Source organism: Mesocricetus auratus, unplaced genomic scaffold, assembly GCF_017639785.1.
Source record: "Mesocricetus auratus isolate SY011 unplaced genomic scaffold, BCM_Maur_2.0 Super-Scaffold_100024, whole genome shotgun sequence".
Classification (NCBI taxonomy): Eukaryota; Metazoa; Chordata; class Mammalia; order Rodentia; family Cricetidae; genus Mesocricetus; species Mesocricetus auratus.
In genome coordinates, this window is record NW_024429205.1 from 25,143,702 (window position 1) to 25,167,723 (window position 24,022).

Consider the following 24,022-nt stretch of genomic DNA (forward strand, 5'->3'; position numbering starts at 1 on the left):
TACTCATCTGTCTGCCATTTATAGTCTTTGGCCTTGGGTGAGGATTCCTGAGCTCCCACCAGCTCTCCAACTGAACAGGGCAGTGGCTGATCTGTGGTACTAACCAGGCTGACTTCCCATGGTGCCTGGATGTTCACCAGTTGTTGACCTGGAACCGCCCCGGCAGCCCAGTCTAGAGAAACAATGGGCCATGGTTGTGATTAATCATAGATGACTAAGTTTGTTGGACAGGTTTGTGGAAATGCTTAACTTATACACACATCCTATATTGATATTTGTTACAAATAGAATCCAGGCAGGGACAGGAATAACTAGTTATAGCATTCGGTGCTCTGACGCCAAGAGTGATTTAATGAATGGACTCTTAGACAAAAAGAGTAATTCCCCTAATCTCGATGGGTTTATCTTAAAGCATGATCTCTCATCCACCCTATAAGGGCCATCTTATTTTAACGTAAAGGTGGTATGGCTGTTTCTTCAGTGACATTGGGCTTTGTCTCTTTCCCCAGCGGATCCCCCTATGATCTCAGAAGAGAAGGGGCCCTGTTACCGCCTTGTCAGTCCCGGAAGGCACTGCATGCATCCGCTCTCTGTTCACCTCACCAAGCAGATCTGCTGTTGTAGTGTGGGCAAGGCCTGGGGACCACACTGTGAGAAATGTCCCCTCCCAGGTACAGGTAAGCCATGGCCGGCTACACACACACACACACACACACACACACACACACACACACACACACACACACACACACACACACACACACACACAGATGTTCCCAGGCACAGGAACAAAACTACTTCAGCAGCAGCTTGGGTCATTTTTGGTTTCCGAGTTTAGTTTTGAATGGCATAATATGTTTGTATCATTTCTGAAGAAAACATAGCAGCAGAAGCTCACATCAAAAAAAAAAAAAGATGTTCAGAGGAATTCCCCATTATTTCTGGGCAACAGTAGACTTCATTTTGAATGTTAAGTCAAGAACATAAACCCTTGCATGTTATGCTCAGCTTCCAGAACTCACAGACTGATATTAAAGTTTAGAAACCAGGAAGCTGTACGGGGCCATGTGCTTTGCTGATGGTCCACCACCCAGCGTTTCACAATAACGGCCTTGTGGACATTGACTTATTTACTTGGCTACTGAGATTGAACTTGATTTCTTCAGTCAGAAATACAAAGAAGTGTATTCAGTTTTGTATTTGTGTTGCAAAGATAACACTAAAGGAGATCTTGCCAAAACCACTATGAACTTTGAAGGGGGGTCAAGTGTTATAAAGTTAAGTCTTTACCCCTCAGTTAGTTTCATAATTATCCAGAGCTCCGAGGGGTAAATTTCTCTAGATACCTTACTTTTAAACCAATAAACTCACAAGCAGACTCAAAGGAAGTTTAATGGAAGATAAAGAGACATGACCTGCAAGCCCCACCCATCATATGGTCAAGGAAGGTGTAGTCTCTCTTTCACTGGCTTGGTTTAGCTTCAACTGACACTAAATTGCTTAGTCTAGAGAAACTTCCCATGTAGGGAAGTGCAGTAAATCTCTAGAGCCGTGTAATGTCTTAAAGTAGCAAATTACACAACAGAGAACAGAATTTGGATGTACACTTCAGTATCATAGTTCACCTTTGGTATTGGTTATAGTCAAAGGGAACAATTAAGACAAAAGTGATATGTTGGCCGGGTGGTGGTGGCGCACGCCTTTAATCCCAGCACTCGGGAGGCAGAGGCAGGCGGATCTCTGTGAGTTCGAGGCCGGGCTGGACCGACAGCCTCCAAAACAATACAGAGAAACCCTGTCTCGTAAAAACCATAAAAAAAAAAGGGATATGTTGGTGGTGGTGGTGGTGGTGAGTTAGTAAAAGGATGATGTTAGACTCCTCCCACAGGCTCTGGTGCCCTGCTGTGTAGTCTAACACACTGACCACCAAAAAGCTTTGCTTTCATAAACCCATTTCTCTTTAAGTTCTGCTTTGACAGTGTCTTAACCCTTACATGAAGTGTAGCCAAGATGGGGATTGCATGTCAGGGCTGCTTCCCAAAGTACAGTAACAAAATCTGAAAATGGTATTAATGATACAATTTTCGTTCTTAAGTAAGTTTTGCTCCCGTCATGACTTTAATTAAATATGCGCTTAGGTAGACAACCATGCCTTGTTCTGAAGTATTCACTTTTTAAAGACTTCTCTGTCCCAGTTGATCCCACAGTTAAGTGTCTGATCCCTAGAAAAGCAGGATTTCAGTATGCTTTAAAGGAATACCGTAGACTTTCCTCTTTCTCAAGGGATAATTTTAGGCCCAGTACATCTAACATAGTTTCTTGTTCAGTGAAAGCGAGAAATGATTTATTTTACTTTTGGTTTTAAAAGTAGAAACAAAAACTCGACCCTAAGCCCCCTTGTTTGCATTCGGTAATTTGCTTCCAACACCAACAGCCCAGGAATTATGTGGAGTTTGCCTCTGCCACACACCACCAACCACCATTGTCTTTTCTCTCCACCCTTGCAAACCACACCGTACCCAGTCTGCTTGGAGGGAAAGATTCATTTCAAAGATTGCTTTTTCCTGGCGAGTGTGGTAGTTCCATGGTACAGAATGTCCCATTGTCCTCTGGCTAGTGAGGCGGGCCAGGTTTGTCTAGCTGTCAGGCCTGTCTGTTTACACAGAGAACAGCACTTGCTCTGGCGTTTCTTCCCTGCTGTGGCTCCCACCTGTAGCCTACTTGGTGGATTTCCTCTCACTGTCTGGAAGACCTTTTAAAAAGCACACCCCTCATTGCCCCTTCTACACCAGTAACCCCCACACACTCCAGCTGTAGCACTCCATTCCGGCTGAGTCCTTGAGTTTGTCAACTGGAAGCAATTCAGCAGGGTTTCAGTACCCCGTTTTCCTAAAAGTAATGTTTGTCCTTTAACTAAGATGTCCACTAGGCTCTTTGTTAATAAGCAGTGAGAGCACAGAAGCAGAGGGAAAGGAGAGAACCTGGCTATTGTTAATATTATGAACTCACATATGAGACGGGTGTCACCTGTACTTAAGATGACTGCTAGTGTGTATCTTTTTATGTAATACAGTTTACATCAGTAGTTTAGTCTACATAATGGTATATTGGCTACTAGCATATAAATACAATATATAAAATTCATGCTAAAAATATATATATTATGTAATTTATATTGTATATATATACATGCGTATGTATATATGCTCTAATTGGGTAGGATGGATGATTAATAGGTGAATAAATGTTTAAGGTGAAAGTAGAATTTTTCCCTGTAATTGTACAAGTGTATCAGGAACTTAAGCAATTTGCTTATGTTTTGCATCTAATTCTAAAGTTTTGAAATGTACCTGTATTATCAGTGACTTATTAAGAGATACTCAACATGATATTTTCCTCTGTATAAGTTTGCACTGTTAGATTTTTAAAAGGAATATTTTCCCATCCCAAATCTAGCTGCTTTTAAGGAAATCTGTCCTGGTGGAATGGGTTATACGGTGTCTGGCGTTCATAGACGCAGGCCAGTCCATCAGCATATAGGTAAAGAAGCTGTGTTTGTCAAGCCAAAGAACACTCAACCTGTTGCTAAAAGTACTCATCCTCCACCTCTCCCAGCCAAGGAAGAGCCAGTGGAGGCCTTGACCTCCTCGCGGGAACACCGGCCGGGAATGGCGGAGCCCGAAGGTGAGCTTGCATGCCAGGTGTGGGTTCTAGCCGCCCGTTTCTGTATCTGTACTTCTGTGTCTGCTTTTACCCTTCTGGAGCATGGCTCTCTGCCTTAGTGTTGTTGGCATTTTCAAATGCGTAATTCTTGAATCCATGAGGAAGATGTACTGGGTCTTGTGGGATGTTTAGCTGTGTCAGTGACCTTTGACAGTTACATGATAGTGCTATTTCTACCAACACACACACACACACACACACACACACACACACACACACACTATTGCTGCTAAAGTGGTATCTGAACACTACAAACATCCTTAAATAACAGATACAGCATGGACCACTTTCTCTGATCGAGGATCCCTGCTGAGGTGTGTGTGTGTGTGTGTGTGTGTGTGTGTGTGTGTGTGTGCCAAGCAGGTATTCCATGTGAATTCCAGAACAATGTCTTGCATTTGGGGGAGCTTCAGTAGCTTAGTGTTTACTCCTGGAGAGGGGTTTTCATCCTCAGGGAATAGTTCAAATCCATGTCTGTGTCCTGGGAGTCATTTATTGAACTCTACTGTATAAAGGAGAACACAGGGTTAAAATTGTTTAAGTGTGGGCTGAGCACGATGGTGGCCTTGGCAGTGAAATGATGTAGCTGGCAGGTGGAATGAAACCAGGTGGCAGGCAGGTAAGTAGGAGACAGCCAGCCCAAGACTCTAGGAGAGCCCTGGTGAAGTCCTTTCATTACCTTCTGAGAAATCCAAGCCATAGACATGACTTGCTGTGTGTCATTAAAAGTGTATAATGGGACCCACGGCCAAGGGCGGGGAGTAAGCTCTCTAGTTTGACAGTCTCTGCCCCACCCTCCAGGGGGATTCTCTTCTCTCTTTGGTAGGTAAAGCAGTATTTCCAATACTCTGACTATTTTGACTACCACAGAAAAGTCTCACTCATGGAAAAAGGAACAGTTTTAGGGCTGTAAGGAATGTATTTATTTCCTCAAAAACAATAAAGAAGCTCTTGTTGGCTTTTGCCATTGACCTTAGGTAAGGATTTGGGGTGCCCACTTGTGGGTCATGTGGTAACTTGCCATAACCTTCTTCCATGGTGGCAGGAGTTTTTCTGGCTCTAAGCTTGGTGCCTTCTGGCCTATGTCTTTCTCCCCTTTCACTCACTGTGCTGTAACTTTTCCTTGGGTAGGCAGAGCAGGTAGGGCCTCACCTAGTGTTGTTTCTGTCCACCTAGGTCAGTGGTTCTCAACCTGTGGGTTCAGATCCCTTTGGGGGTTGAACCACCCTTTCAAAGTGGTCACTGAAGACCATCCTGCAATCAGATATATTTAGATTATGATTCATAACAGTAGCAAAATTATAGTAACAAAAATGATTTTATAGTTGGGGTCACCACAACATGAGGAGCTGTATTAAAGGGTGGAAACATTAAGAAGATTGAGAACCACTGACCTAGGTTGTTCATCCTTTGTTTAGAAGGAGATGGGCACAAGTGTTGTTCTGCCTTTATAATTTCTTAACAATGGGTTTCATAGGTAGAAAGTCAGCTTCCTCCCATTGAAAGGGCAGTGGCTTTCATTTATCTGGTAACCTCATTGCTTCTTGGAATTAATGTATCCAACCATATTGCTAATGGTTAAGGAGACATACTGACTCAGAAAATTCCAAGTAATAAGCAAAGTTGAGGACTAGTGCTAAGAATTGCTTAATGAAAACAAGCATTTCAAAATACAAAGACATCACCCCACCACAACAACATGAGCGATTGCATAATACTTAAGTCGCTAATTATATTGATGTAAATTTATAATTGTTTCTTATTGGCTTATGAGGTTTGGCTTTTGTGTGACTTAGCATGTCTGCATAAAAATAATCAGAAGGCTTCATGAGAAGCTGGTTTTTATATAAAAAAATGCAGTGCTCATTCTCATGTCTTAATGAAAAAAACATCATTTTTTAACTTTGACATCAGATGGATTTCTGAACACTGGAGGCCTTTGTTTTCTAAGGCATGGGAAGTTCCCCAAACTCAAGATTAAGCATTAAGTAATGTTTCAGAAAGTGTTTTCTTTAAAATTGAGGTTAATTTTCTTAATTTTTAATGAAAGACTTTGAACCTTTGACCTCTGAACTTGGATAGTTGAACAATGAAACAGCACAAAAAGTCCTTGTCACTCGTGTAAAATTCTCCAACGTGGCCGATGACGGGAATTCCACAATTGACTTAATTTGCTTCATTGTTGTTTAGGGGAGACAATGACTTTCTAATGCCTTTTGAAATTGAAATATGATGAATGAATTGTGCTTGGCCATGCTAATTCCCATCTCTTTTTTCTGGTTTCAGTGGTAACAACATCTCCTGAGAAGGTAATTCATTCACTGTTTTTAAATATTCTCTTTTGTTGACTTCAAGATGCTTTTTAAGGATATGCACAGGATTTTTTAGCATTAGGATTTTCATATTATAGATCATTTACTGTAAGGAAACATAATTCATTAATGCAAGAAATTCTGTGACAGGATTTTCTAAATGGGTGTTGCATTCTCAGTGCTCAGAAAGTGATGGCTAATCTATTGCTGGGATTGGGTGGGGAACATCGTCTCCTGCCACAGAAGCTAAATTCTAGAGAGGGTAAAATGATGAGCAGAGTTCATAGGGTCAGCTAGTTGCCTGGACAAACTGCAAAGGAAGACTCTTTTGTGTTTCTCCTATTATGTATTCTCAGTGTGCATATAAAATTGAGACTCTAATTAGTCCAACTAAAATTTAATACAAGCATTTGGATCAAATTAGATTAAAGACAACACTAGCCTTGAAAGCCACAGCAAAATACTTAGCTATTGTTTCTTAGACGTTCTAGAGAAAATTTGATCAGTTTTGGGTTTAGGAGCATGAAGTGGGAGTAGGAATAGTGAGACTCAATAACAGGACTTGATGTCCTCTTTATGTAATATTGCATCTTCTCTGCCCCTTCTCCTGCCTTGAATCTTTATTTGATAATATGGAAATTATGTGATTATTAAATGTTTTTCATTTATTATCATTCGTCCAGTTGCCAGGAATATATTTATTAGGCATTAAAACCCATGTGGGGGGATGTGGAAATAAACTATTTCAAATGGTGTTTCATTTGTTATGTATAGTTTATGTTATCATGTGGGAGTGTTAAAAGAATCGGGGAGTGAAGACTGTGGGATGAGAACTCTCATATTGGTATGAGGGTATATTGAGCCTGAAGGAACCACAACACATCTTCATACTTGACTTGCACAGCTGTGGCTCAGCACACTGAATGATGGGTGAGGCACGGTAGCTTGCAATTTTGTTGATTTTGAGTTTAGCTCTGAATGATCCAAGATGGGATAAAATCACTGAGCTTGTAAGTATGCCAGTCAGCTGCCTAAACAAACCCATCATAACTCGGCTTTGGTCTTCTCTTTTTGTGCTGTAGTTTATTGCAACTGTAATCGAGACTAGGAAAGAATAGATACTGTCTCCAAAGATAAGTCAGAGGGTGGGCAAGGAAGAGACCCGATGTCAACCTCTGGCCCCTCCATGTGCACACAAATAGATGAAGACACATTGCAGGCACCCCCCCCCACACTCACACATACACACACTCACACATACACACACACACACACACAGCTCTAATCAGAAAATCATGAACATTTTTCTTATATAGTCTTAACTTCATTTGTCCGATTTCCTTGTACAGTTAAGACTGTGCATTTTCATTTAAAATGGGGTATTGGGAAGGGAATGAAATCAGGATCTGTTTAGGATTGACACCATGGTCTCGTGATCTTAAAGACTGATGTGGGGAAAGAAGGTCAGCCCAAGCGTGAGACATTTACATGTGAAAGTTTAATTGACAGCAGCAAAAATTAGATCCGAACGTGGTCCTGCTATGATGGGTCAGAAATACTGACTACACTTGTAGTCAATGGGGAAATAGCTGCTGAACTGGGCCCCTGCCTATTAAGTGGAGAAGTGGTATTGATTGGGAAGGGTATGCCTAAGGTTCATGGGAAATTCTGCCTCTAAACCACAGGAGTGAGTTAATGCTCAATTGTGGACTGCTCTCTGTTGCTATATGCCATGGGCTATGGGGAGAAGATACAGAGACTGAGGGAGGCCATCTCTCACAAGTTACAAAAAGTCCATCATACAAAGAGGAGGGCACGAGGAGAAATGTAACAAGCGGTCAGGGTTTCCTAGATCGATGTGTTGAAGGATTGACTGAGGTAGAGGGACTGGTGGCTTGAGAGGCCAATTAGATGATACAGTAAGCGGAGCCTGAGGAACAAATCCACTGAGGACTATGGATTAGAAAAGGGTGGGTCACCAAGCGAATGTTCCACGTGGGCAGGTTTGGGAGTGTGGAAGGAAAGAGGAAGCCCTAAAATGTGATTCCGTCTGGCTGGGATGGGTTGACAATGGGCACTGACAGAAAGACGAAGTTGGTAGCAGAGGCTGGTCAATTTTTGTCGAGGAAGGGTCGGGAATGGAAGTGTAAGGAACTTACATGTGCAAAGTTACTCTGTAGGAATCCCTACTTACAACACTGGAGTTTGATGAAATGGTCTGTGAGGGTTTCTACTGTAGCAGCATAAAAATGTAGCAACTAAAGCCAGGAGATAGGTCAAGAGTGAAACCAAGGCCGGAAGCTGGCTTCCAGTAAATTAAGCCAGAGAGGAAAGATGTTGGGTAACGGTGAGGAAATAACTTGATGAATGCGTTTAATGAGGTGTTGTGAGCGCTCTGGACCCACGCTGGTAAAAGAAAAAGTACGAAAACCTTTCTTAACTGGACTAACTGTCCCATTGACATGAGCTCCTACAGAGCTATAGCTGAAGGCTAAGCCATGATGATGGTTGGATTGTTTTCTTTCTTTTTTTTCTATTTTGCTTGAGTAAGAAGCCTCAAGTCCTCTGAGACTTCAGCTGATATTGCTGTGACAGCCTACCACTGCTGAGGAGAGTCAGGGCATGTTACCTTATTAGGTTTGGGGCTAAAGAAGACCACAATGACTGCCTGGCTTAAAGTACTTAAAGTTAGTGGATGTTCTTTCTGGCTCAGTTGCTAATCCATTATTCCTTTAATCTACAAAATGTGGCAGTGGGGCAGAGCCACCTGCGAATTCATGGATGGTAAGTCCCAATTAGGGTTAGGGTTGTCCAGTTGGAGGTCAAATGTGGAACTCTGGACCAAGGTCATTGCTTTCAAGGCTTGACTTTGAAGTCCAAGGAAGTGAATGGAGCATGTGCATAGATAGCGAGCACAGCTGCTAAAATAAGAATTTGACATTGTAACCACACGTTTTAAAGTCACATACTTAGGTGTGTATCTGATCCTATGATATTTTTTGCCTTTCTGAGAATATAATTAAATAAAAATAACACTGCATGAGAAAATAAAAGTAATTCCCACATTATCTCTCTCTCTGTCTCTCTCTGTCTCTCTGTCTCTCTGTCTCTCTGTCTCTGTCTCTGTCTCTGTCTCTGTCTCTCTCTCTCTGTCTCTCTCTCTGAAAAACAACCACCAAGGAAATACCTTCACTGGATCAAGAGAAAACCAGACTTGAGCCTGGGCAACCCCAGCTCTCTCCAGGCATTTCAACTATCCATCTGCACCCTCAGTTTCCAGGTAACCTGTGCTGATATGTGCCATTCATAAGGGTATTCTTGTGTGTGTCTCTTTGGTGAGTCAGTGGACCGTATCACTGCATTTCATTGCGAAATGAGCAATATAGTAGGTTCCTACACTGGAACAATGTAGGTGTAAGAAGAATAGTATATGTAGTGTAATAAGAAATGTCAGCCTCTCACTATTTTCAGTGGTCAAGACTAGTATACGTTGTCCAAATGTTGGAACCTTTCATCAAATGGTCATATTTTTTTGAATTCTGGATTTTCTTAGTTTTTTTTAACTAAATAGTCAAGGCAGAACTGTGACTTAATATCATGAGCTTTCAGGACTGTTATTAGTTCTTGAACAGAGCTACTGTTTTACTTAGAGTAAGTTATACTTCCATTTTGCCCACGGATGTCAGTGAACATAACAAGGTTTCATTTTCTTATCTCCCTCTCTTCATGCAGTAGTGATTGAAAAGACATCACCCCCTGTGCCTGTAGAAGTGGCTCCTGAAGCTTCCACATCTAGTGCCAGCCAAGTGATTGCTCCTACACAAGTAACAGGTCAGTGGAGTATTTGCTATATTCTGCATCCTGTGAAAATACATGAATGGAATGCACGTCAAATGTAATATCAAGTGCGTGAGATTGATATTTATAACAGCAAATGCATTGGGAATGACTGTGCATAAATAAATCAGGGTACCTATACAATGGCATATTATAGAGCTATTAGCATTTCAAAGGCATTTAATGTTTTAAAACAATATTCCTGTAATAATACTTATTAAGAAATGTATGACACAATGTCATGATGCAATTTTACTTTTAAAAGTCTACAAATATGGAAAAGGAGACCTAAAGAAATGCATTTGTGTTTACCAATGATGAAAAGCAGGGTTATGGGTGATCTTTTTGTTCTTAGATATACTTTTGTATATTTTTAAAATTCTTATAACAAACATATTTCAATCCTTATTATAAAAAACTCCGGCAATGTATTACTTTTAAACAAATGAGAAAAACAAAAGGTTAATGTTGTTAGTAATAGGATAGTAATAAAATGTAGTAAGATCCCCATAGGAAAAATGACACTGAGGAGCACAAATAGGGAATTTCAACATAGTCTATAGTAGAGAAAAGAGAAGACAACCCAAAGATCCAGTTGTAGGGAGTAAAATGCTAAGTGACAAAGAAGAAAGTGGCAGGCCATGGGTTCAACCATAAATTTTCAACTAGTCAGTGACAGAATCAAGACATGCTTGTACCCACAGTTTTCAGCCTCCCTGAGGTATCTGGCATCTCCTTGTGTGTTTGTTGTTACTACTGAGTGAAGTGCTATAGAAATGCGAGCAATTCTAAAGATTTTCAGAGCCCTATAGTGAAGTCATTATAACTTACGTAGAAGAGGTTTGTAGGAAGGTGGACTAATACGAAATTGCCCCTCAAAGAGGTACATGCTCGTAGACAGGCAGCCACGATGAGACCAAAATGGAGACCATTAGGAGGAGATCACACCATAACATCATGATGGGGTCCAGAATGGAGAGAGGGCCTTCAATACCAAAGGAAAAACGCTTAAGGGTTTTCATGGATGGTGGACAAGTTTCAAGCCACATGCCACAGCCTCACCTCACCTTCATGCCAAGAAACACAGAGGCAGGCACTGTGTGGGACAGGGCTATAAATGGGGAGGGAGAGAAAGTGAGAATGGCAAGCTCACAGTGTTCTTGTAATCTCTGTCCACTGAGAGAGACTGCAGGGTGGGGAAGAGATGGGCTCCAGTGTGTGTGTGTGTGCGTGTGTGTGTGTATGCACGCGCAAGAGAGAGAGAAGAATTGATACAGATAATAGATAACAAGATGTTAGATAGAGATATAGATAGATAGGTAGATAGATAGATAGATATAGTAGTAGAAATATGGGCTTTGTGATCTAACAAAAATGACAATGCTTTTTCAATGGGCGTGATTGAAATTATTATTCCATATTCTGAGCCCTTATGTGTACATCTGCCCTGCTCATTTTAAGATATATAAGCATGTAATGTACTGTTTGGGGGAACAAAAACCTTCTAATTGTTTACCTCTGTGTTATAAAATATACTGTGGCAATGTAATCCACAGGTTTCTCTAAGTATCGCATTGCCATTTCCCAGTGTGAAGGTAAATTTAGTTCTGAATTGGCATCTCTGGCATCAGTGAGCAAACCTCTTCACATATTAGTTTCACAAAAGTCAATTACATTTCAATTAGGTAAGTGCAGTTTCATCGTTAAGCAAAACTATAGAAGTTACCCTGAATGTCTTTTTTTTCAAATAAAGATTTATTTTATTTTCAGATTGTATATATGAGCATGTGTGTATGTATGTATGTATGTATATGTACATGTATATAGGTGGGGGCAGGGCCTATGCATGTGAGTGCCGTGTCTTCAGAGTCCAAAAGCAGTCCTGGAGCAGGTGATTGTCAGTCACCCGGCATGGGTGGTTCTGAAAGAGCCATATGTGCAGTTAGCCGCTGAGACATCTCTCTGGCCTTAATGGTCTTGGTTTCATCACTTAAATGCAAACATGTAAGGCATGACAAGTGGGAGTTTCTGGGCCTCGGCTTGAACTGTGGAGCTGATTGTAGCCCTGCTATACAAAGTTGTCAGGAGACAGCTCAATTTAGCCTGGCAGATACTCAGGGTTAACATCTGCTATCACATATTGGATGCTCCAATATTTCCTTCCAGGAAACAAGTGACCCTGAATTTTTTTCCCTTTTTTGCATAACAGCTGTAAAGTGCTTCCACTTCCTCTAGTAAAATAACTTTTTGGAAGGAATCCATCCTTAGGGAAAAGATTATAAATAGAGAGGCTTCTAATTGATGTATTTGCAGCTTCAGAGCTGTTATGGAACACGAGTTCCACTAGAATGAGAATAACTGCTTCATGTCAAATTTCATTTTCAATCAAAATGTAAACATTCCTGCTAGTTAATGTGATGAGCAAAGACATAGAATTAAGGAACCCTCACATCATTTATCACAGGAACGTTGTATAATTTTTCTCCTTTAACATCTAGGCACAATCAATGTCATGTCTTACTGCTATTCTCTCCCATAGTTAAAGGAAGGGATGGACTAATCTACGATTCTAAAATAAACACAATCAGTTCCACGTTGCTCAGTGATGATATCTCTGTGATTGCAAGACTGGGAAGGAGCCTTTTTGGATCTAGCCACACACCCTTGAACTAGGAATAGTATACAAGGAGCAGAGTATTTGGTGGCTTGCAATGTTATTGGCCTACCATTTCCAAATCAATCATTTCAGCATATACATGCTCGATTTCGCAGTGTCATAATAGCTGAAGGATAGGTTGGAAAAATCAAACCTTTATTTCTCAAGCAAATATTTACAAAGTGGAAACATCTGTTTCAATTGTTGTGGGACAATGTCTGCTCCTCCTGGGGTAGTTGGGAAGCCAGGGCATTTTAATAAACCTTTCCATGAGTTAATACTCGATGTCTTGCTCCGGCTCTTCCTGTACTGTCTCCGTTGCTCTTGCAGCCCAGCTAGGAATTGCTCTTCCTCCCCCATAACTGCCTTATGGAAACAGCCATAGTGACCATGGCCAGAATGTTTTAAAACTATTTGCTAGTCTGATTTTTTCCAGAACTCAGAGTTGACCCCTTTGAAAATGTTTGTCCCCGAAGCATATTCCTGCTGTTATTACAGTCTCAAAGAACTATGCCGATGAGAAATGAATGAACTGGTTGCTTAAGTGTGAAGTCATCGCCTTTTGCTGTCCCAGCTCCATTGACTGCATTGATCCCTTTGCTCCTCGTCCCTTTGAATAATCACACGGTGAAGAAATGACCTCAGGGTCAGCCCACTGGTTTTCACAACTGGCCCAAAGTTTCTCTTTTCACTGAGTTTTTGAAAATAAACACACTGAGCTGTTAAAGCTAACCTACACCTTATTTGTGAGAGACACAGAGTGTTTGGTTTTTCACTGGCTTTTGCTTATGGTTCCTTTTTTGCCCAAGTCCTCAGTGGATTTTAGTAAAAGGAATGGAATAAGATTCTCGAGCTGGCCAGGGTGAAGTTGTATCAGGGGCAGAACTGTCTTGTGACCCAAGTGGCACAGAAGTAAGTATTTTAAGGGCACAGGGATGAGTCCAGCAGGACACTCACTTGACCATCTCTCTGGGGCACCAAACAGTTTCTGGGACAAATGATGTTCATTTTCACTAGGGAGCCCCTGAGGGCAGGAATGAGCTCTGTCTGAGTGGCCTGGCCTCAGTGGTATGTCATAGCTGTGTTTCTAGAGCTTCTGCAGACAGTTTCTAAAAGAAATGTGTGTCTCTTCATAAACTAGCCAATTCTGTAGAAATGAGGTCACTTGCCTGCAGCTGAGAGCCACTTAGAAAAAATGTAAAGCATCTTGTCTTTGCCTTTAAGCCCAGAAAAATCAGAATTTTTTTCCTATGAAGACAGAATCCTCAGAACTCACCTTTCTGTGTGCTGTATTTTTAAGTATGAAAAACCTGATACTCTAAAATGTTAAAAACATACATACATTTGCATGCATGCCCACGCGCACACACACATACACACACACACACACACAAACACGCTGATGTGTACACTCATGTGTACATATCAAACCCAAACCCAGGGCCTTGCTCATACTAGGCAAGTATGAGCTAAAATCCCCAGTGCTCAGCTTTTGGAGGTGGGGTCTCAGCATGTAGCTCAAACTGACTTTGACCCTTCAGTTCTCCCGTTAGCATCTCCCAAGTGCTAAAATCTAGAAACGTAATGCCAATCCTAGCCAATTTATACTAACTTTCAGAAAAACACTGATTCTGACTAACTTCTTGGGGGTTCCTTAGTAGAAAGCAGATAAGCTATCTTGAAAGTGATTGATGCTCTTTCTGTCCAGTAAGTGAATGGAAGCAACTTTGAGGACAAAACATTGGAAGTTAAAAAAACTAATCACTGTCAAAATGGGATAACCAATGAAGAAATTAAATGTGTTGTAAGAATGACCCTCCCTCCCCCTCTCTTCCTCCCTCCCTCCCCCCTCCCTCCCTCCTTCTCACCTTCCCTACCTCCCTCCCCTCTTCCTCCTCCCTCCCCTCCCTCCTTTCTTGATGCATCTCCTGGTACCCTCTAGTGGTGTCAACATGGCAGCTCCATACATGTTTAGTGCCTCACCAGCCAGGACTAATGATTTTGGGCTGTGTCTCTGAATGCTTAATCCAGAAGACAGTCAACTCAAAGTTCCCAAGTGTTCTCAACCTCAGCTCTAATTTAATGTGCTGGATTGAAAGGAAAAGCCACTGTTACTCATTTCATTTCCCACAACCAAAGAGTTAACATTGTTAATCATGTTTAATGTAGATGGTTAACAGGACACAACTGAACAAGCATAAGAGAAATAATTGGAATACATTTATGAACTGTGGTGTGGGAATGTATTGAGTCCTGTCCCAGCATCCTGTGTTTTTGGAGACTTTTATTCATGTGTGTAAAAATTCCAACCTATAGTTATGCCCAAAAAATAACAAATAAATATTTGCTAATCAAGAAATTGAGATGCATGAGGGGGACTGCAGTGATCAAACCTTTTGTGCAAACCCTGGTTTTATGGCCCCTTTAGTTTGCTCTGAATCATAGCCTTAGGATGTTCATGATGATGAATTCATTTTACTATTGCAAATGTAGACTTTCCTGTTTTAAGAAAATAGCCAGAAAAATAATTAGCAAACCCAGAGCTTGAAATTCCAGTCATTTCCAAAGGAGGCATCTACCTATAAATGGGTCAACAATAGCTAGAGCTCTATTTCTTCTGTTTGTTTCTACTCTGAAATCTGCACAAGAGAATTTACCTAAGACTCTGTGAGCAGAAGATAGTGAAAATGTCTTCACCTTTTACCTTCAGAGCTTTGTAGCACATGGAAATGATACAGTATTTATTTTATCTTATATGTATGGATGTCTGTAGCAAGTCTTTCTCTGTCCTGCCAGTCAGCTCCCAAGTCATGACACACAGACTTCTTATTAATTATGAAAGCTTGACCTAGAGCTAAGGCTTGTTCCAACTTAACCCATTCATGTTAATCTACAGTCTACCACATGGCATCACCTCTCTTCCATCTTGCAGTCCTGTTTCCTCTCCGTGTCTCCTGGCGTCTCCTGTGCACCTGGATTCCTCTCCATCTTCCTTCTCTCCCTGGAAATCCTGTCTATGCCTCCTGCCTCGCTATTGGTCATTCAGCTTTCTGTTACACCAATCACAGCAATGTATCTTCACACAGTGTACAGATATCCCACCACACGTGTTTTTCCTGCATGCATATCTGTGTACCATTTGAGTGCCTGGTGCCTGTGGAGGCCAGAAGAGGGTGTTAGATCTCTTAGGACTGGATGTTGCAGGCTGTGCCGATGATGAGAACTGAATCTAGTTTCCCTGGAAGAGCAATCAGTGTTCTTATCTGCAGAGCCACCTCTCCAGTCCCATCCTGCTTAGGATCGTATATAACTTCATCTTGAGCAATGGTAGCATAACGATGGCTCACTTCTTTGAGCTGCACTTCAAGTCATACATGGTATTTAGCTCTTCTCTTTTCAGGATCACTCTGAAGTTGGGACGCTGATCATTTCCATTTTGCACTTGTAAAAAAGTGTGGTCTGGAAATGACTAACTTGTCCCATGTTGCAGGACAATAAATGACAGCAAAATTTGTATCTTTTCTGACTGCAATGGTTTTGCCCCATAAAAACCATTGACTATACTTACCACTCTCTGCCATTATGTCTTCCAGCAAGGCTCATTGGAGACAGAGTATCTTAGGTAGGGCATTCACCCCAGAAAGGTGTTTTTGTATACTGTAGTAATTAATCTCATTTTATGCATTCCCAGAAATGTCCACCACCATGGTGTGATGGTGTGGTGTGTGTGTGTGTGTGTGTGTGTGTGAGAGAGAGAGAGAGAGAGAGAGAGAGAGAGAGAGAGACAGAGACAGACAGAGACAGACAGAGACAGAGAGAGTGAGTGTGTTGTGGACATTTAGCAGTGTTAATTGTATAGGTTTACTAGAAGCGGAAAGTGTCACACCAGCCTCACTAGGAAAGCAGAGGATGTATGGAGCGGATTTGGTGGATGATTCTACTCTGCTAATGCAGAGTGCAATCACCTTAAACTGTAAGGTGCATGTGGGAGTTTTAGGAATCTACCTGGAGAGTAGAGGTGAAATTTTGCCCCAGCTTGATCATTCCTGAGGAACTCACATTTAGGCTGCTAATGAATAGAAAGTTCTCATACCTTTCTCATTAGGAGAGATCATATGAGGTTTCAAATTCCCTCACATAAGAAGAAACAGAATCGAGGGGAACTCTTTGATAGGCCATGCAGGAAGCTGCTTTGTGAAGGAGTGATTTTCTTACAACCTTCTGCACTCCTGCTCGGGGTCATCTTTGAACTTGATTCACTAGGAACGAGCGAGCAAGGTGGAAGTAGCCGATCAGTCACAGAGTGGCTGCATGAATTTGCAGTTAGCCCACCGTGTTCCTCTGGATACGTGCCTGCAATGATTCACTCAGCTGCTTGTGAAACACAAAGCCTTGCTGAATGGCTACAATGAAATGCTAATGCTGTGGTGGTTTTCACATGGTTTTCTTCTTTTAAAGAGATCAACGAGTGTACTGTGAACCCAGACATCTGTGGGGCGGGACACTGCATCAACCTGCCGGTGAGGTACACCTGCATATGCTACGATGGTTACAGGTTCAGTGAGCAGCAGAGGAAGTGCGTTGGTAAGAGACGCGTGTGGTAAACAGACTGTTGGCTGGGAAAAATAAATAGAATGTTCCCTACGTTTAATCATCTTGGGGAAAACAGAACTAAGGCGTGGGTTCCCCAAACGGCAGGATTCCCTTTCTTCTGTGCCATTTCCCTTGCTACAGGCAGGACATTTGCATAAAGGTGGGCTGACATACAAAAGTAAATAAAATATGAATTCCAGCAGTAGCTACCAGCAATCTTGCATTTAGCCCAAATAAATCCACACTGATGCATGCTGCAGTAATGAACCCACGTATACATGCAAAAGCTGAAAGGGATTTCTAAATTAAAAAATCTCTACATGCTAGCATGAAGAATGACTTTCTAAGTAAGGGAACTTCATGTTTCAAGGAGTAGGGGAGCTATTCCAGAGGTGACACAGAATTTAGTAAATGTTTATAATATGTCAGCCCTAAATGTAATTCTTTTTAAAAGAAAATGCACTATGTTTTAAGACACAGGCAAAATAACTAAAACAACAAGAACATACAGCCAGCATTTCTTCTCTGTGTGCTTTTCGTGTGGTTGCTAAAAGAGGCCTCGCAGCTGTTTGCTGTCCCAGGCATATGTCATGTGAAGTCCCCCCTCAGAACATCAGACACTGAGTAGGGAAGGTAACAGAGATGATGATGACCCAGCGCCCCCTGAGCGCATTGCATGTGGGATTGTCCCTGACTGTCTTGATGACGGTCAATTCCAGTGCTTGGGGGGACCCTGCTTGCTAGAATAGCCTCTGTTGAGCTGGAAACTATATTTTTTGAAATGCTAGTGTTATGTTTTGTGGCTTCTTTATTGTTTTAAGTTTTTTTTTGTTTTTTTGTTTTTTGTTTTTTTGTTTTTGTTTTTTGTTTTTTTTTTTTTTGGTTTTTACGAGACAGGGTTTCTCTGTATTGTTTCAGAGGCTATCGGTCCAGCCCGGCCTCGAACTCACAGAGATCCACCTGCCTCTGCCTCCCGAGTGCAAAGACGTGCGCCACCTCCGCCTGGCTGTTTTAAGTTTTGAAATGTGCATATTCCCTGTTAACACTCCTTTGTGTATTTGGGCAGAGAGGTCATTTAGTGTTGGTATTTGGTGTTGTACAGAACAGGGAAAACAGTCTACTACACAGCTACACAGCCCCAATCTTTCCCTTTGTGTTCTTGTTGACAGACATTGACGAATGTGCTCAGGTCCAGCACCTCTGCTCCCAGGGTCGCTGTGAGAACACGGAGGGAAGTTTCCTGTGTATTTGCCCAGCAGGGTTTATGGCCAGTGAGGAGGGTACCAACTGCATAGGTAATGATGGGTGTTCTTCCTGATGCTGAATCTGGGGGGATTGGGCCAGTTCAGGGCTTCTACAAATGACCCAACATCCTTTTATTAAATAAACATCTGCTATGGTGTAGCAGTCTCCTCGGAACTGGGAGACAACCCTTTGAAAAGAAGCGTATCAAAGGTGTGCCGTGAAAAGAGCTTATCTTGGGGGCTGTCTACCGCCACCATGCAAACCAAAGCAGTGTGACTTGAGCGCGTGCTGAATACGTCAAAGAGACGATGGCACAGACCAGACATTTCCTTCTCATATTTAAGTAAACCTAGGAGAGGTGGGACGTGGTACCTTTGCCCAGCTGGTATAGCCACTTTGGGAATCAGTGTGGAGATTTCTCAAAAAATCAAAGCAAAAACAAACCTAAACAACAACAACAGCAACAAAATAACCCCTACAAACAGAAGACCATATGATCCAGCTCTAACATTCCTTGACATATACCCTGAAGACTCTGTATCCTGTACAGGTATACATACACGTATAGCTATTACTGTGCTGTTTACAGTATCCAGGAAATAGAACCAGCCTAGATATCTACCAATAGATGAATGGTTAGTGAAAATGTGATATATATGTATATCACATATATGTGTGTGTCATATACATATGTGTATATGACATGTATGTGTGGAAGGGTTTTTTCAGCTCTAAGTAAAAAATGAAATTGCTAAATTTTTTAGGAAAATATTAAGTGTGTTAATCTTGACTAAACACTGCTTGTTCCCATTATACACAACTCCTAGCTTTGTATGTATGTGTGTTTATATGGAATGAACATGGCTGGAAGCCAGGGAACCAGAAAGGAACACATGAGAAAGGGGAAACAGAGGCTTAAAAAGAAGGGTGTGGGGGAATAGAAAATGTGTGACATCAAGGCCAAAAGGGGGACATTGGGAGAGGAAGGATATAGGTCACGGAAGCAGAGGAATATAGGGGCAGGGGGAGCAGGTTGGAGTTGGGGGAGAAGTAAAAAACAAAGACTAAGACTGTTTGTAAAGGCCCTAAAAGAAATCTATTATGTTGTGTGTTAATTATAAAGAAAAAAAACATAAGTAAAAATAGCCCTGGGCGATATTTCGTGTCTCACACAGATGTGGATGAATGTCTGAGGCCTGACGTGTGTAGGGAGGGTCGCTGCATCAACACTGCCGGGGCCTTCCGGTGTGAATATTGTGACAGTGGCTACCGGATGACCAGGCAGGGACACTGCGAGGGTGAGTGTACTCACGAGGCTGGGAGAGCTGTGTGTCACAGGGCTGCGAGATGCGGCCTGGGTCCAGATCCAGGGCTCGTAGGCAGCCGCCGTGGTTCCTGCTGTCCTCCTCAGCTCTGTCGTGAATCCCAGGCCCCTTCCCTCTGCTCGATGCCTCCCTCCCTGCTCAAGGCCTCTGTCTGACTTCCGTGGCTCTGTCTGCCTTATTTTCTGTCTTGATGTTCTCATTATTTTTCATGCTGGTATCTGTCTTTCCTGGTGTTTGGAGTTGTGAGCGCGGTTAATTGCTGATTATTTGGAACGAGGCCAGACTTAATTACATTGTCTGGCTGCTCACTCTTCTGTAAATACGGTGCAGGTGCAACCTGTGTTTATTTTCCTTTTTCGCCCTTCCCATCTTGTTGCATTCCTTTGTCTTAACTGTCTTCTTTTACATGATGTATTCTGGAACTTTCTCGCAGACCGTTTGAAGCACTGTCTGACCAGTTTGTAGTCCGAGTCTGACAGCACAAGATAACATTTCCTCATTACATTTACGGAGATCGTGCTCATTAGCGAAATGATCTGGAAAGCGTGTACAGCATGGTCAGAATTACATCCCAATTGATATTTCTGTTGATACAGATATTCACCTTACGCTAGATCTTTCTGTAGCTTCCATAGTAATCTTTTTTTGGTGATTATTTTCCCCAGAGAAATAGAGTACCTTCAGCTGCAATTTGGCATGGGCCCACAAGAACGAACATAGTCCCTGACCTGCCGCTTGAAGGATTTAGACTTAGATGTGGTGCTGGGTCCTGGCAATCCCTGTCTGGTTTTCCATTCAGCTGCCTGAAGCTCTGTATCTTGTCTGCTGTGGGCATGCTTCTGGAGCTAGTGAGTTTTCTCTCAGCTGTCCCTTGGCGTCTGCGTGTTGGTTCCCTTCACACTCAGATGACTTAGGCCTGGAATGAGAGCTAATTAGCCATTTCTTGGCAGCCCATACCTGCCTGTCCTGTTGGCCTCTTGCCTCGGCCCCTCGGGTTCTAATTCTAGAGACAAGTGGGAGGGAGTGTCGTATGTTACTGGATGTCTGATCAGTTTGGATCAGAGCAGAGCCATGAACCTTCCCATCGATGGCCTGGTGCCATTGGACAAGCACCAGAGTGACCCCATTGTCCTCTTGTGGGGAATCCTCCCTCTGCAGTGGAGAGTGAGAGAATAGAAAAGTGTGGACCGCGGTCAGCTGACAACTATCAGTCGTCATAACCATCTGCTCTAAACCCTAGTTCGTTGCCTGTAAAAGGAGAGCCACGAAATCAATTGGTAGGGTCTCTGTGGACATGAATGTGTGTGACTGTGGCCTGTGTGACACCTGTCCTCTTCTACTTTTCAGATTTAAGTTTCTTTAAACCATGTTCCATGACTCTTTGTTCTTGCCTAAGTCTCCTCAATGCCTCCATAGTTATTGGCCCCAGCACAAATAGTGCTAAAAATTGGAATGAATTTATTTGACAAATAGTCATACACAAAGAAATCAAACACTAAACCTAATTACATTCTGTATGCAGCTCCAAAGTAGAGAGAGGATATTTAAATAATGACAGAAAGGAATAGTCAAGAAAATTTAGAATACTGTGATTTATAGCCAATAGAATATTCAGTAATAATTTATGGGAATTATTTAACTCTTGTTAATATGCCACCAGGGTTCCCTGGGTGTGTGCATCTTTCTATGTCCTCAAAAATGCTTGAAAGGAAAAAGAGGCCAAATGATGTGACTGTTTTCTAATTCTGTGGTGGACCAGAACCAAAGGTCCCCAGGCCTCTGGCTCCCTGAAGCCTCTCTCAGATGTCACGGAGTGAGCTGCTTTCAAACAGAGCTGTGTCTCCAAGGAGCCTGTTGTAATTTCCAGACATTATCTCATTTGCCCTCACTTTGTCACACTGCAGTGTCACAAGGCGGGTGGCCCCAGGAGGTGCCGCAGCAGATACACAGGTACTGCCTTCAGCTGCTCAACCCAGAGCCAGCTGTTTGCTGGGCCGGTCGAATGCCAGTCTCCGAGTTGGCCATTGCATTTCCATTGTAAAAAGAAAAAGATTTACATCCTGCGGAGAATTTGATGTTGGAAAATAAAACTGGCAAACATAATTTTGTAGAAGTCCCAGAACATTGGACCAAAGGGGGAAAAAAGAAGAGAGAGAGAGAGAGAGAGAGAGAGAGAGAGAGAGAGAGAGAGAGAAACACTGTATGTCTTGTTTATTAGCAAGAGTGAGACTTTTTCACTGATAGAAAAAAGTTACAGCAATGACCAGGCGCTCCCATTATCTTGAACTATCTCCACTTTGAGCATCTTTACACAAAAGCATCTCTCACAAAGTGATTTTAAAGGCATCTAAAAGGAAGACACCGTGGTTATTTAATTAGTGAGCCAATTCTGTTTATGTTTACTTTCATGTTTTGGCTTGCGTCCTGAAAGTGTGTTTAAATAGGTATGTTTTGAGGTCCTCTGTCCTGTACACTTTGTATTTGGAAACCTAGACATGATTTGTATGTCTCTAAATACAAAATCCCCCTCCAGGAAAATGGGCTTCTGCTACATGGAGATGGTGGCCCCAGACTGGAACCCCCCTTCCCTGCTTTTAGTATCCTGAAAAGAAGACACCATGCTTAGGACTAACAGGATGGCTAAGTGGGTAAAGGTGTTTTTTGCCAGGTATGGCAACCTGAGTTCAGTCCCCAGGACCCACAAGGTGGAAGGAGAGAACCAGCTCCCACAAGTCCTCTCACCTCCACATGTGTGCTGTGGTGCTCGCATGCATACACACACACACGCACATGCATGGTGCACACACACACACACGCACACACCCCAAACACGCACGCATGCACACACAAGTGCACACACTGACAAAGTCCCAACCGTATCTAAAGTGCTTTCTCACTTGAAAAGAATTGTGATTAATAACATCCCTTAGCGGTGGATAGTAAAAGTGGCATCTTTAGTGGAGGTTATTTATAGATGGTCATATAACCCTTCCTGGAACATTTTCCAAGTATCTGATGAGTTCATTCTCCCCTAATTTCCTTTCTGCCTCTAAGGAATTCATATCATATGAAAGATTTTAAATGACTGGAGCCTACAATGTCCTCTGGTCTATAAAAGCAGTGTGAAGGTTTACCTAGAGATTCCATATCTACGGAGAACGAACTCCTCAACCAACTGGATATGAGACTTCTTCACACTCATACTCATTTCTCATTTCTTTCTGGAAAGCAGTGCTATCGCTGGAAAGATTTGGTCCACAGTGTGGCCTTAGAGGACCCACTACCTCCTAGAGTAGAAAAGACCACCCTTCCAACATATGTAAATATAACCCTGCTGCATCTGTGTGTTCCTGTTGGATATTTGCTGTTTGGCCCCGTGACTCCCCTGGTTATCGTCTTCCTTGAAATATAAGATTACTTTTCCTCACTCCTATGATGAAACTCAGAGTGTGCTTCTGATAAAATGTTCACCACCTCACTTCCCAATTTTTCAGATATCGATGAGTGTCTGACACCCAGCACTTGTCCTGAAGAACAGTGTGTGAACGCCCCAGGCTCTTACCAGTGCGTCCCATGCACGGAAGGCTTCCGAGGCTGGAATGGACAATGCCTTGGTAGGTACTACCCCCTCACAGAGGCTTTTGTTTCTTTGAAAATAAAGATGAAATATAAGAAATTTGCATGTTCCTCAGAGAAGTTCTGAGTAATTTTTAATTGTGGAGAATGTAAGGAAATGAGTCGGCACAGGGGACACAGAGTTCTAAAGGGGACTAATAATTCTGATCGACCCAAGCTACCCCTTGTAAGATTTTAAATAAAATCAAACAAAATGATAAACATTGCAGGGAAGAAAGACAGAGAGCAGAAGGCTTTTAAAAAACAAGAGAAGTATATGTTCATAATCCCACCTACTTGGGTAGCTGAAGCAGAGGAATTGCAGGTTACAGACCAGCCTGGGGTGCATAGCAAAATCCCCCTCTCAAAATGAAAATGACTGGAGCTATAGCTCAGTGGTAAAGCTCTTGCCTAGCTTGTTTAAGTTCCCATGTTCAATCCCCAGTACTGGACTAGAAGAAAGAAAATATAGTGAGAAGGAGTGGAGGGGGCATGGTAGAAGCTGGCCTGCACACACAGAGATGAGACAAAGGTAGGACTTGCGGCGCTGAGGAAGAGAAAGTGTTCTGCTTGCTGGCCTCCCACTTTGGGCATCCGTCTGCCTGTGGCTGTTTCATTTCCCACTGAGTTCTTGGTTCTTCCAATGGATGCAAATATAACCCTCCTATGTCTAACTGTATAGCAGGGAAGATTGTTCGAGTTGTTAAAAGCACAGG

At 42.3% G+C, this 24,022-nt stretch overlaps 1 protein-coding gene across 13 annotated transcripts in view; it reads left to right on the forward strand.

Moving 5' to 3' along the window:
* The window catches only part of Ltbp1 (latent transforming growth factor beta binding protein 1), a 375,435-nt gene that overhangs the window by 251,131 nt on the left and 100,282 nt on the right, over positions 1 to 24,022 (forward strand). For 6 of the 13 annotated variants that reach the window (XM_021229273.2, XM_013116008.3, XM_005073588.4 and 3 more), the window contains 9 exons: positions 510 to 677; positions 3,457 to 3,684; positions 6,010 to 6,032; positions 9,216 to 9,315; positions 9,768 to 9,866; positions 16,987 to 17,112; positions 18,291 to 18,416; positions 19,542 to 19,664; positions 23,186 to 23,305. In XM_021229273.2, the coding sequence (XP_021084932.1) occupies positions 510 to 677; positions 3,457 to 3,684; positions 6,010 to 6,032; positions 9,216 to 9,315; positions 9,768 to 9,866; positions 16,987 to 17,112; positions 18,291 to 18,416; positions 19,542 to 19,664; positions 23,186 to 23,305 (1,113 nt within the window). The remainder of the gene's footprint in view (positions 1 to 509; positions 678 to 3,456; positions 3,685 to 6,009; positions 6,033 to 9,215; positions 9,316 to 9,767; positions 9,867 to 16,986; positions 17,113 to 18,290; positions 18,417 to 19,541; positions 19,665 to 23,185; positions 23,306 to 24,022) is intronic. The other 7 variants (XM_013116007.3, XM_021229278.2, XM_005073590.4 and 4 more) reach the window with 4 other exon arrangements.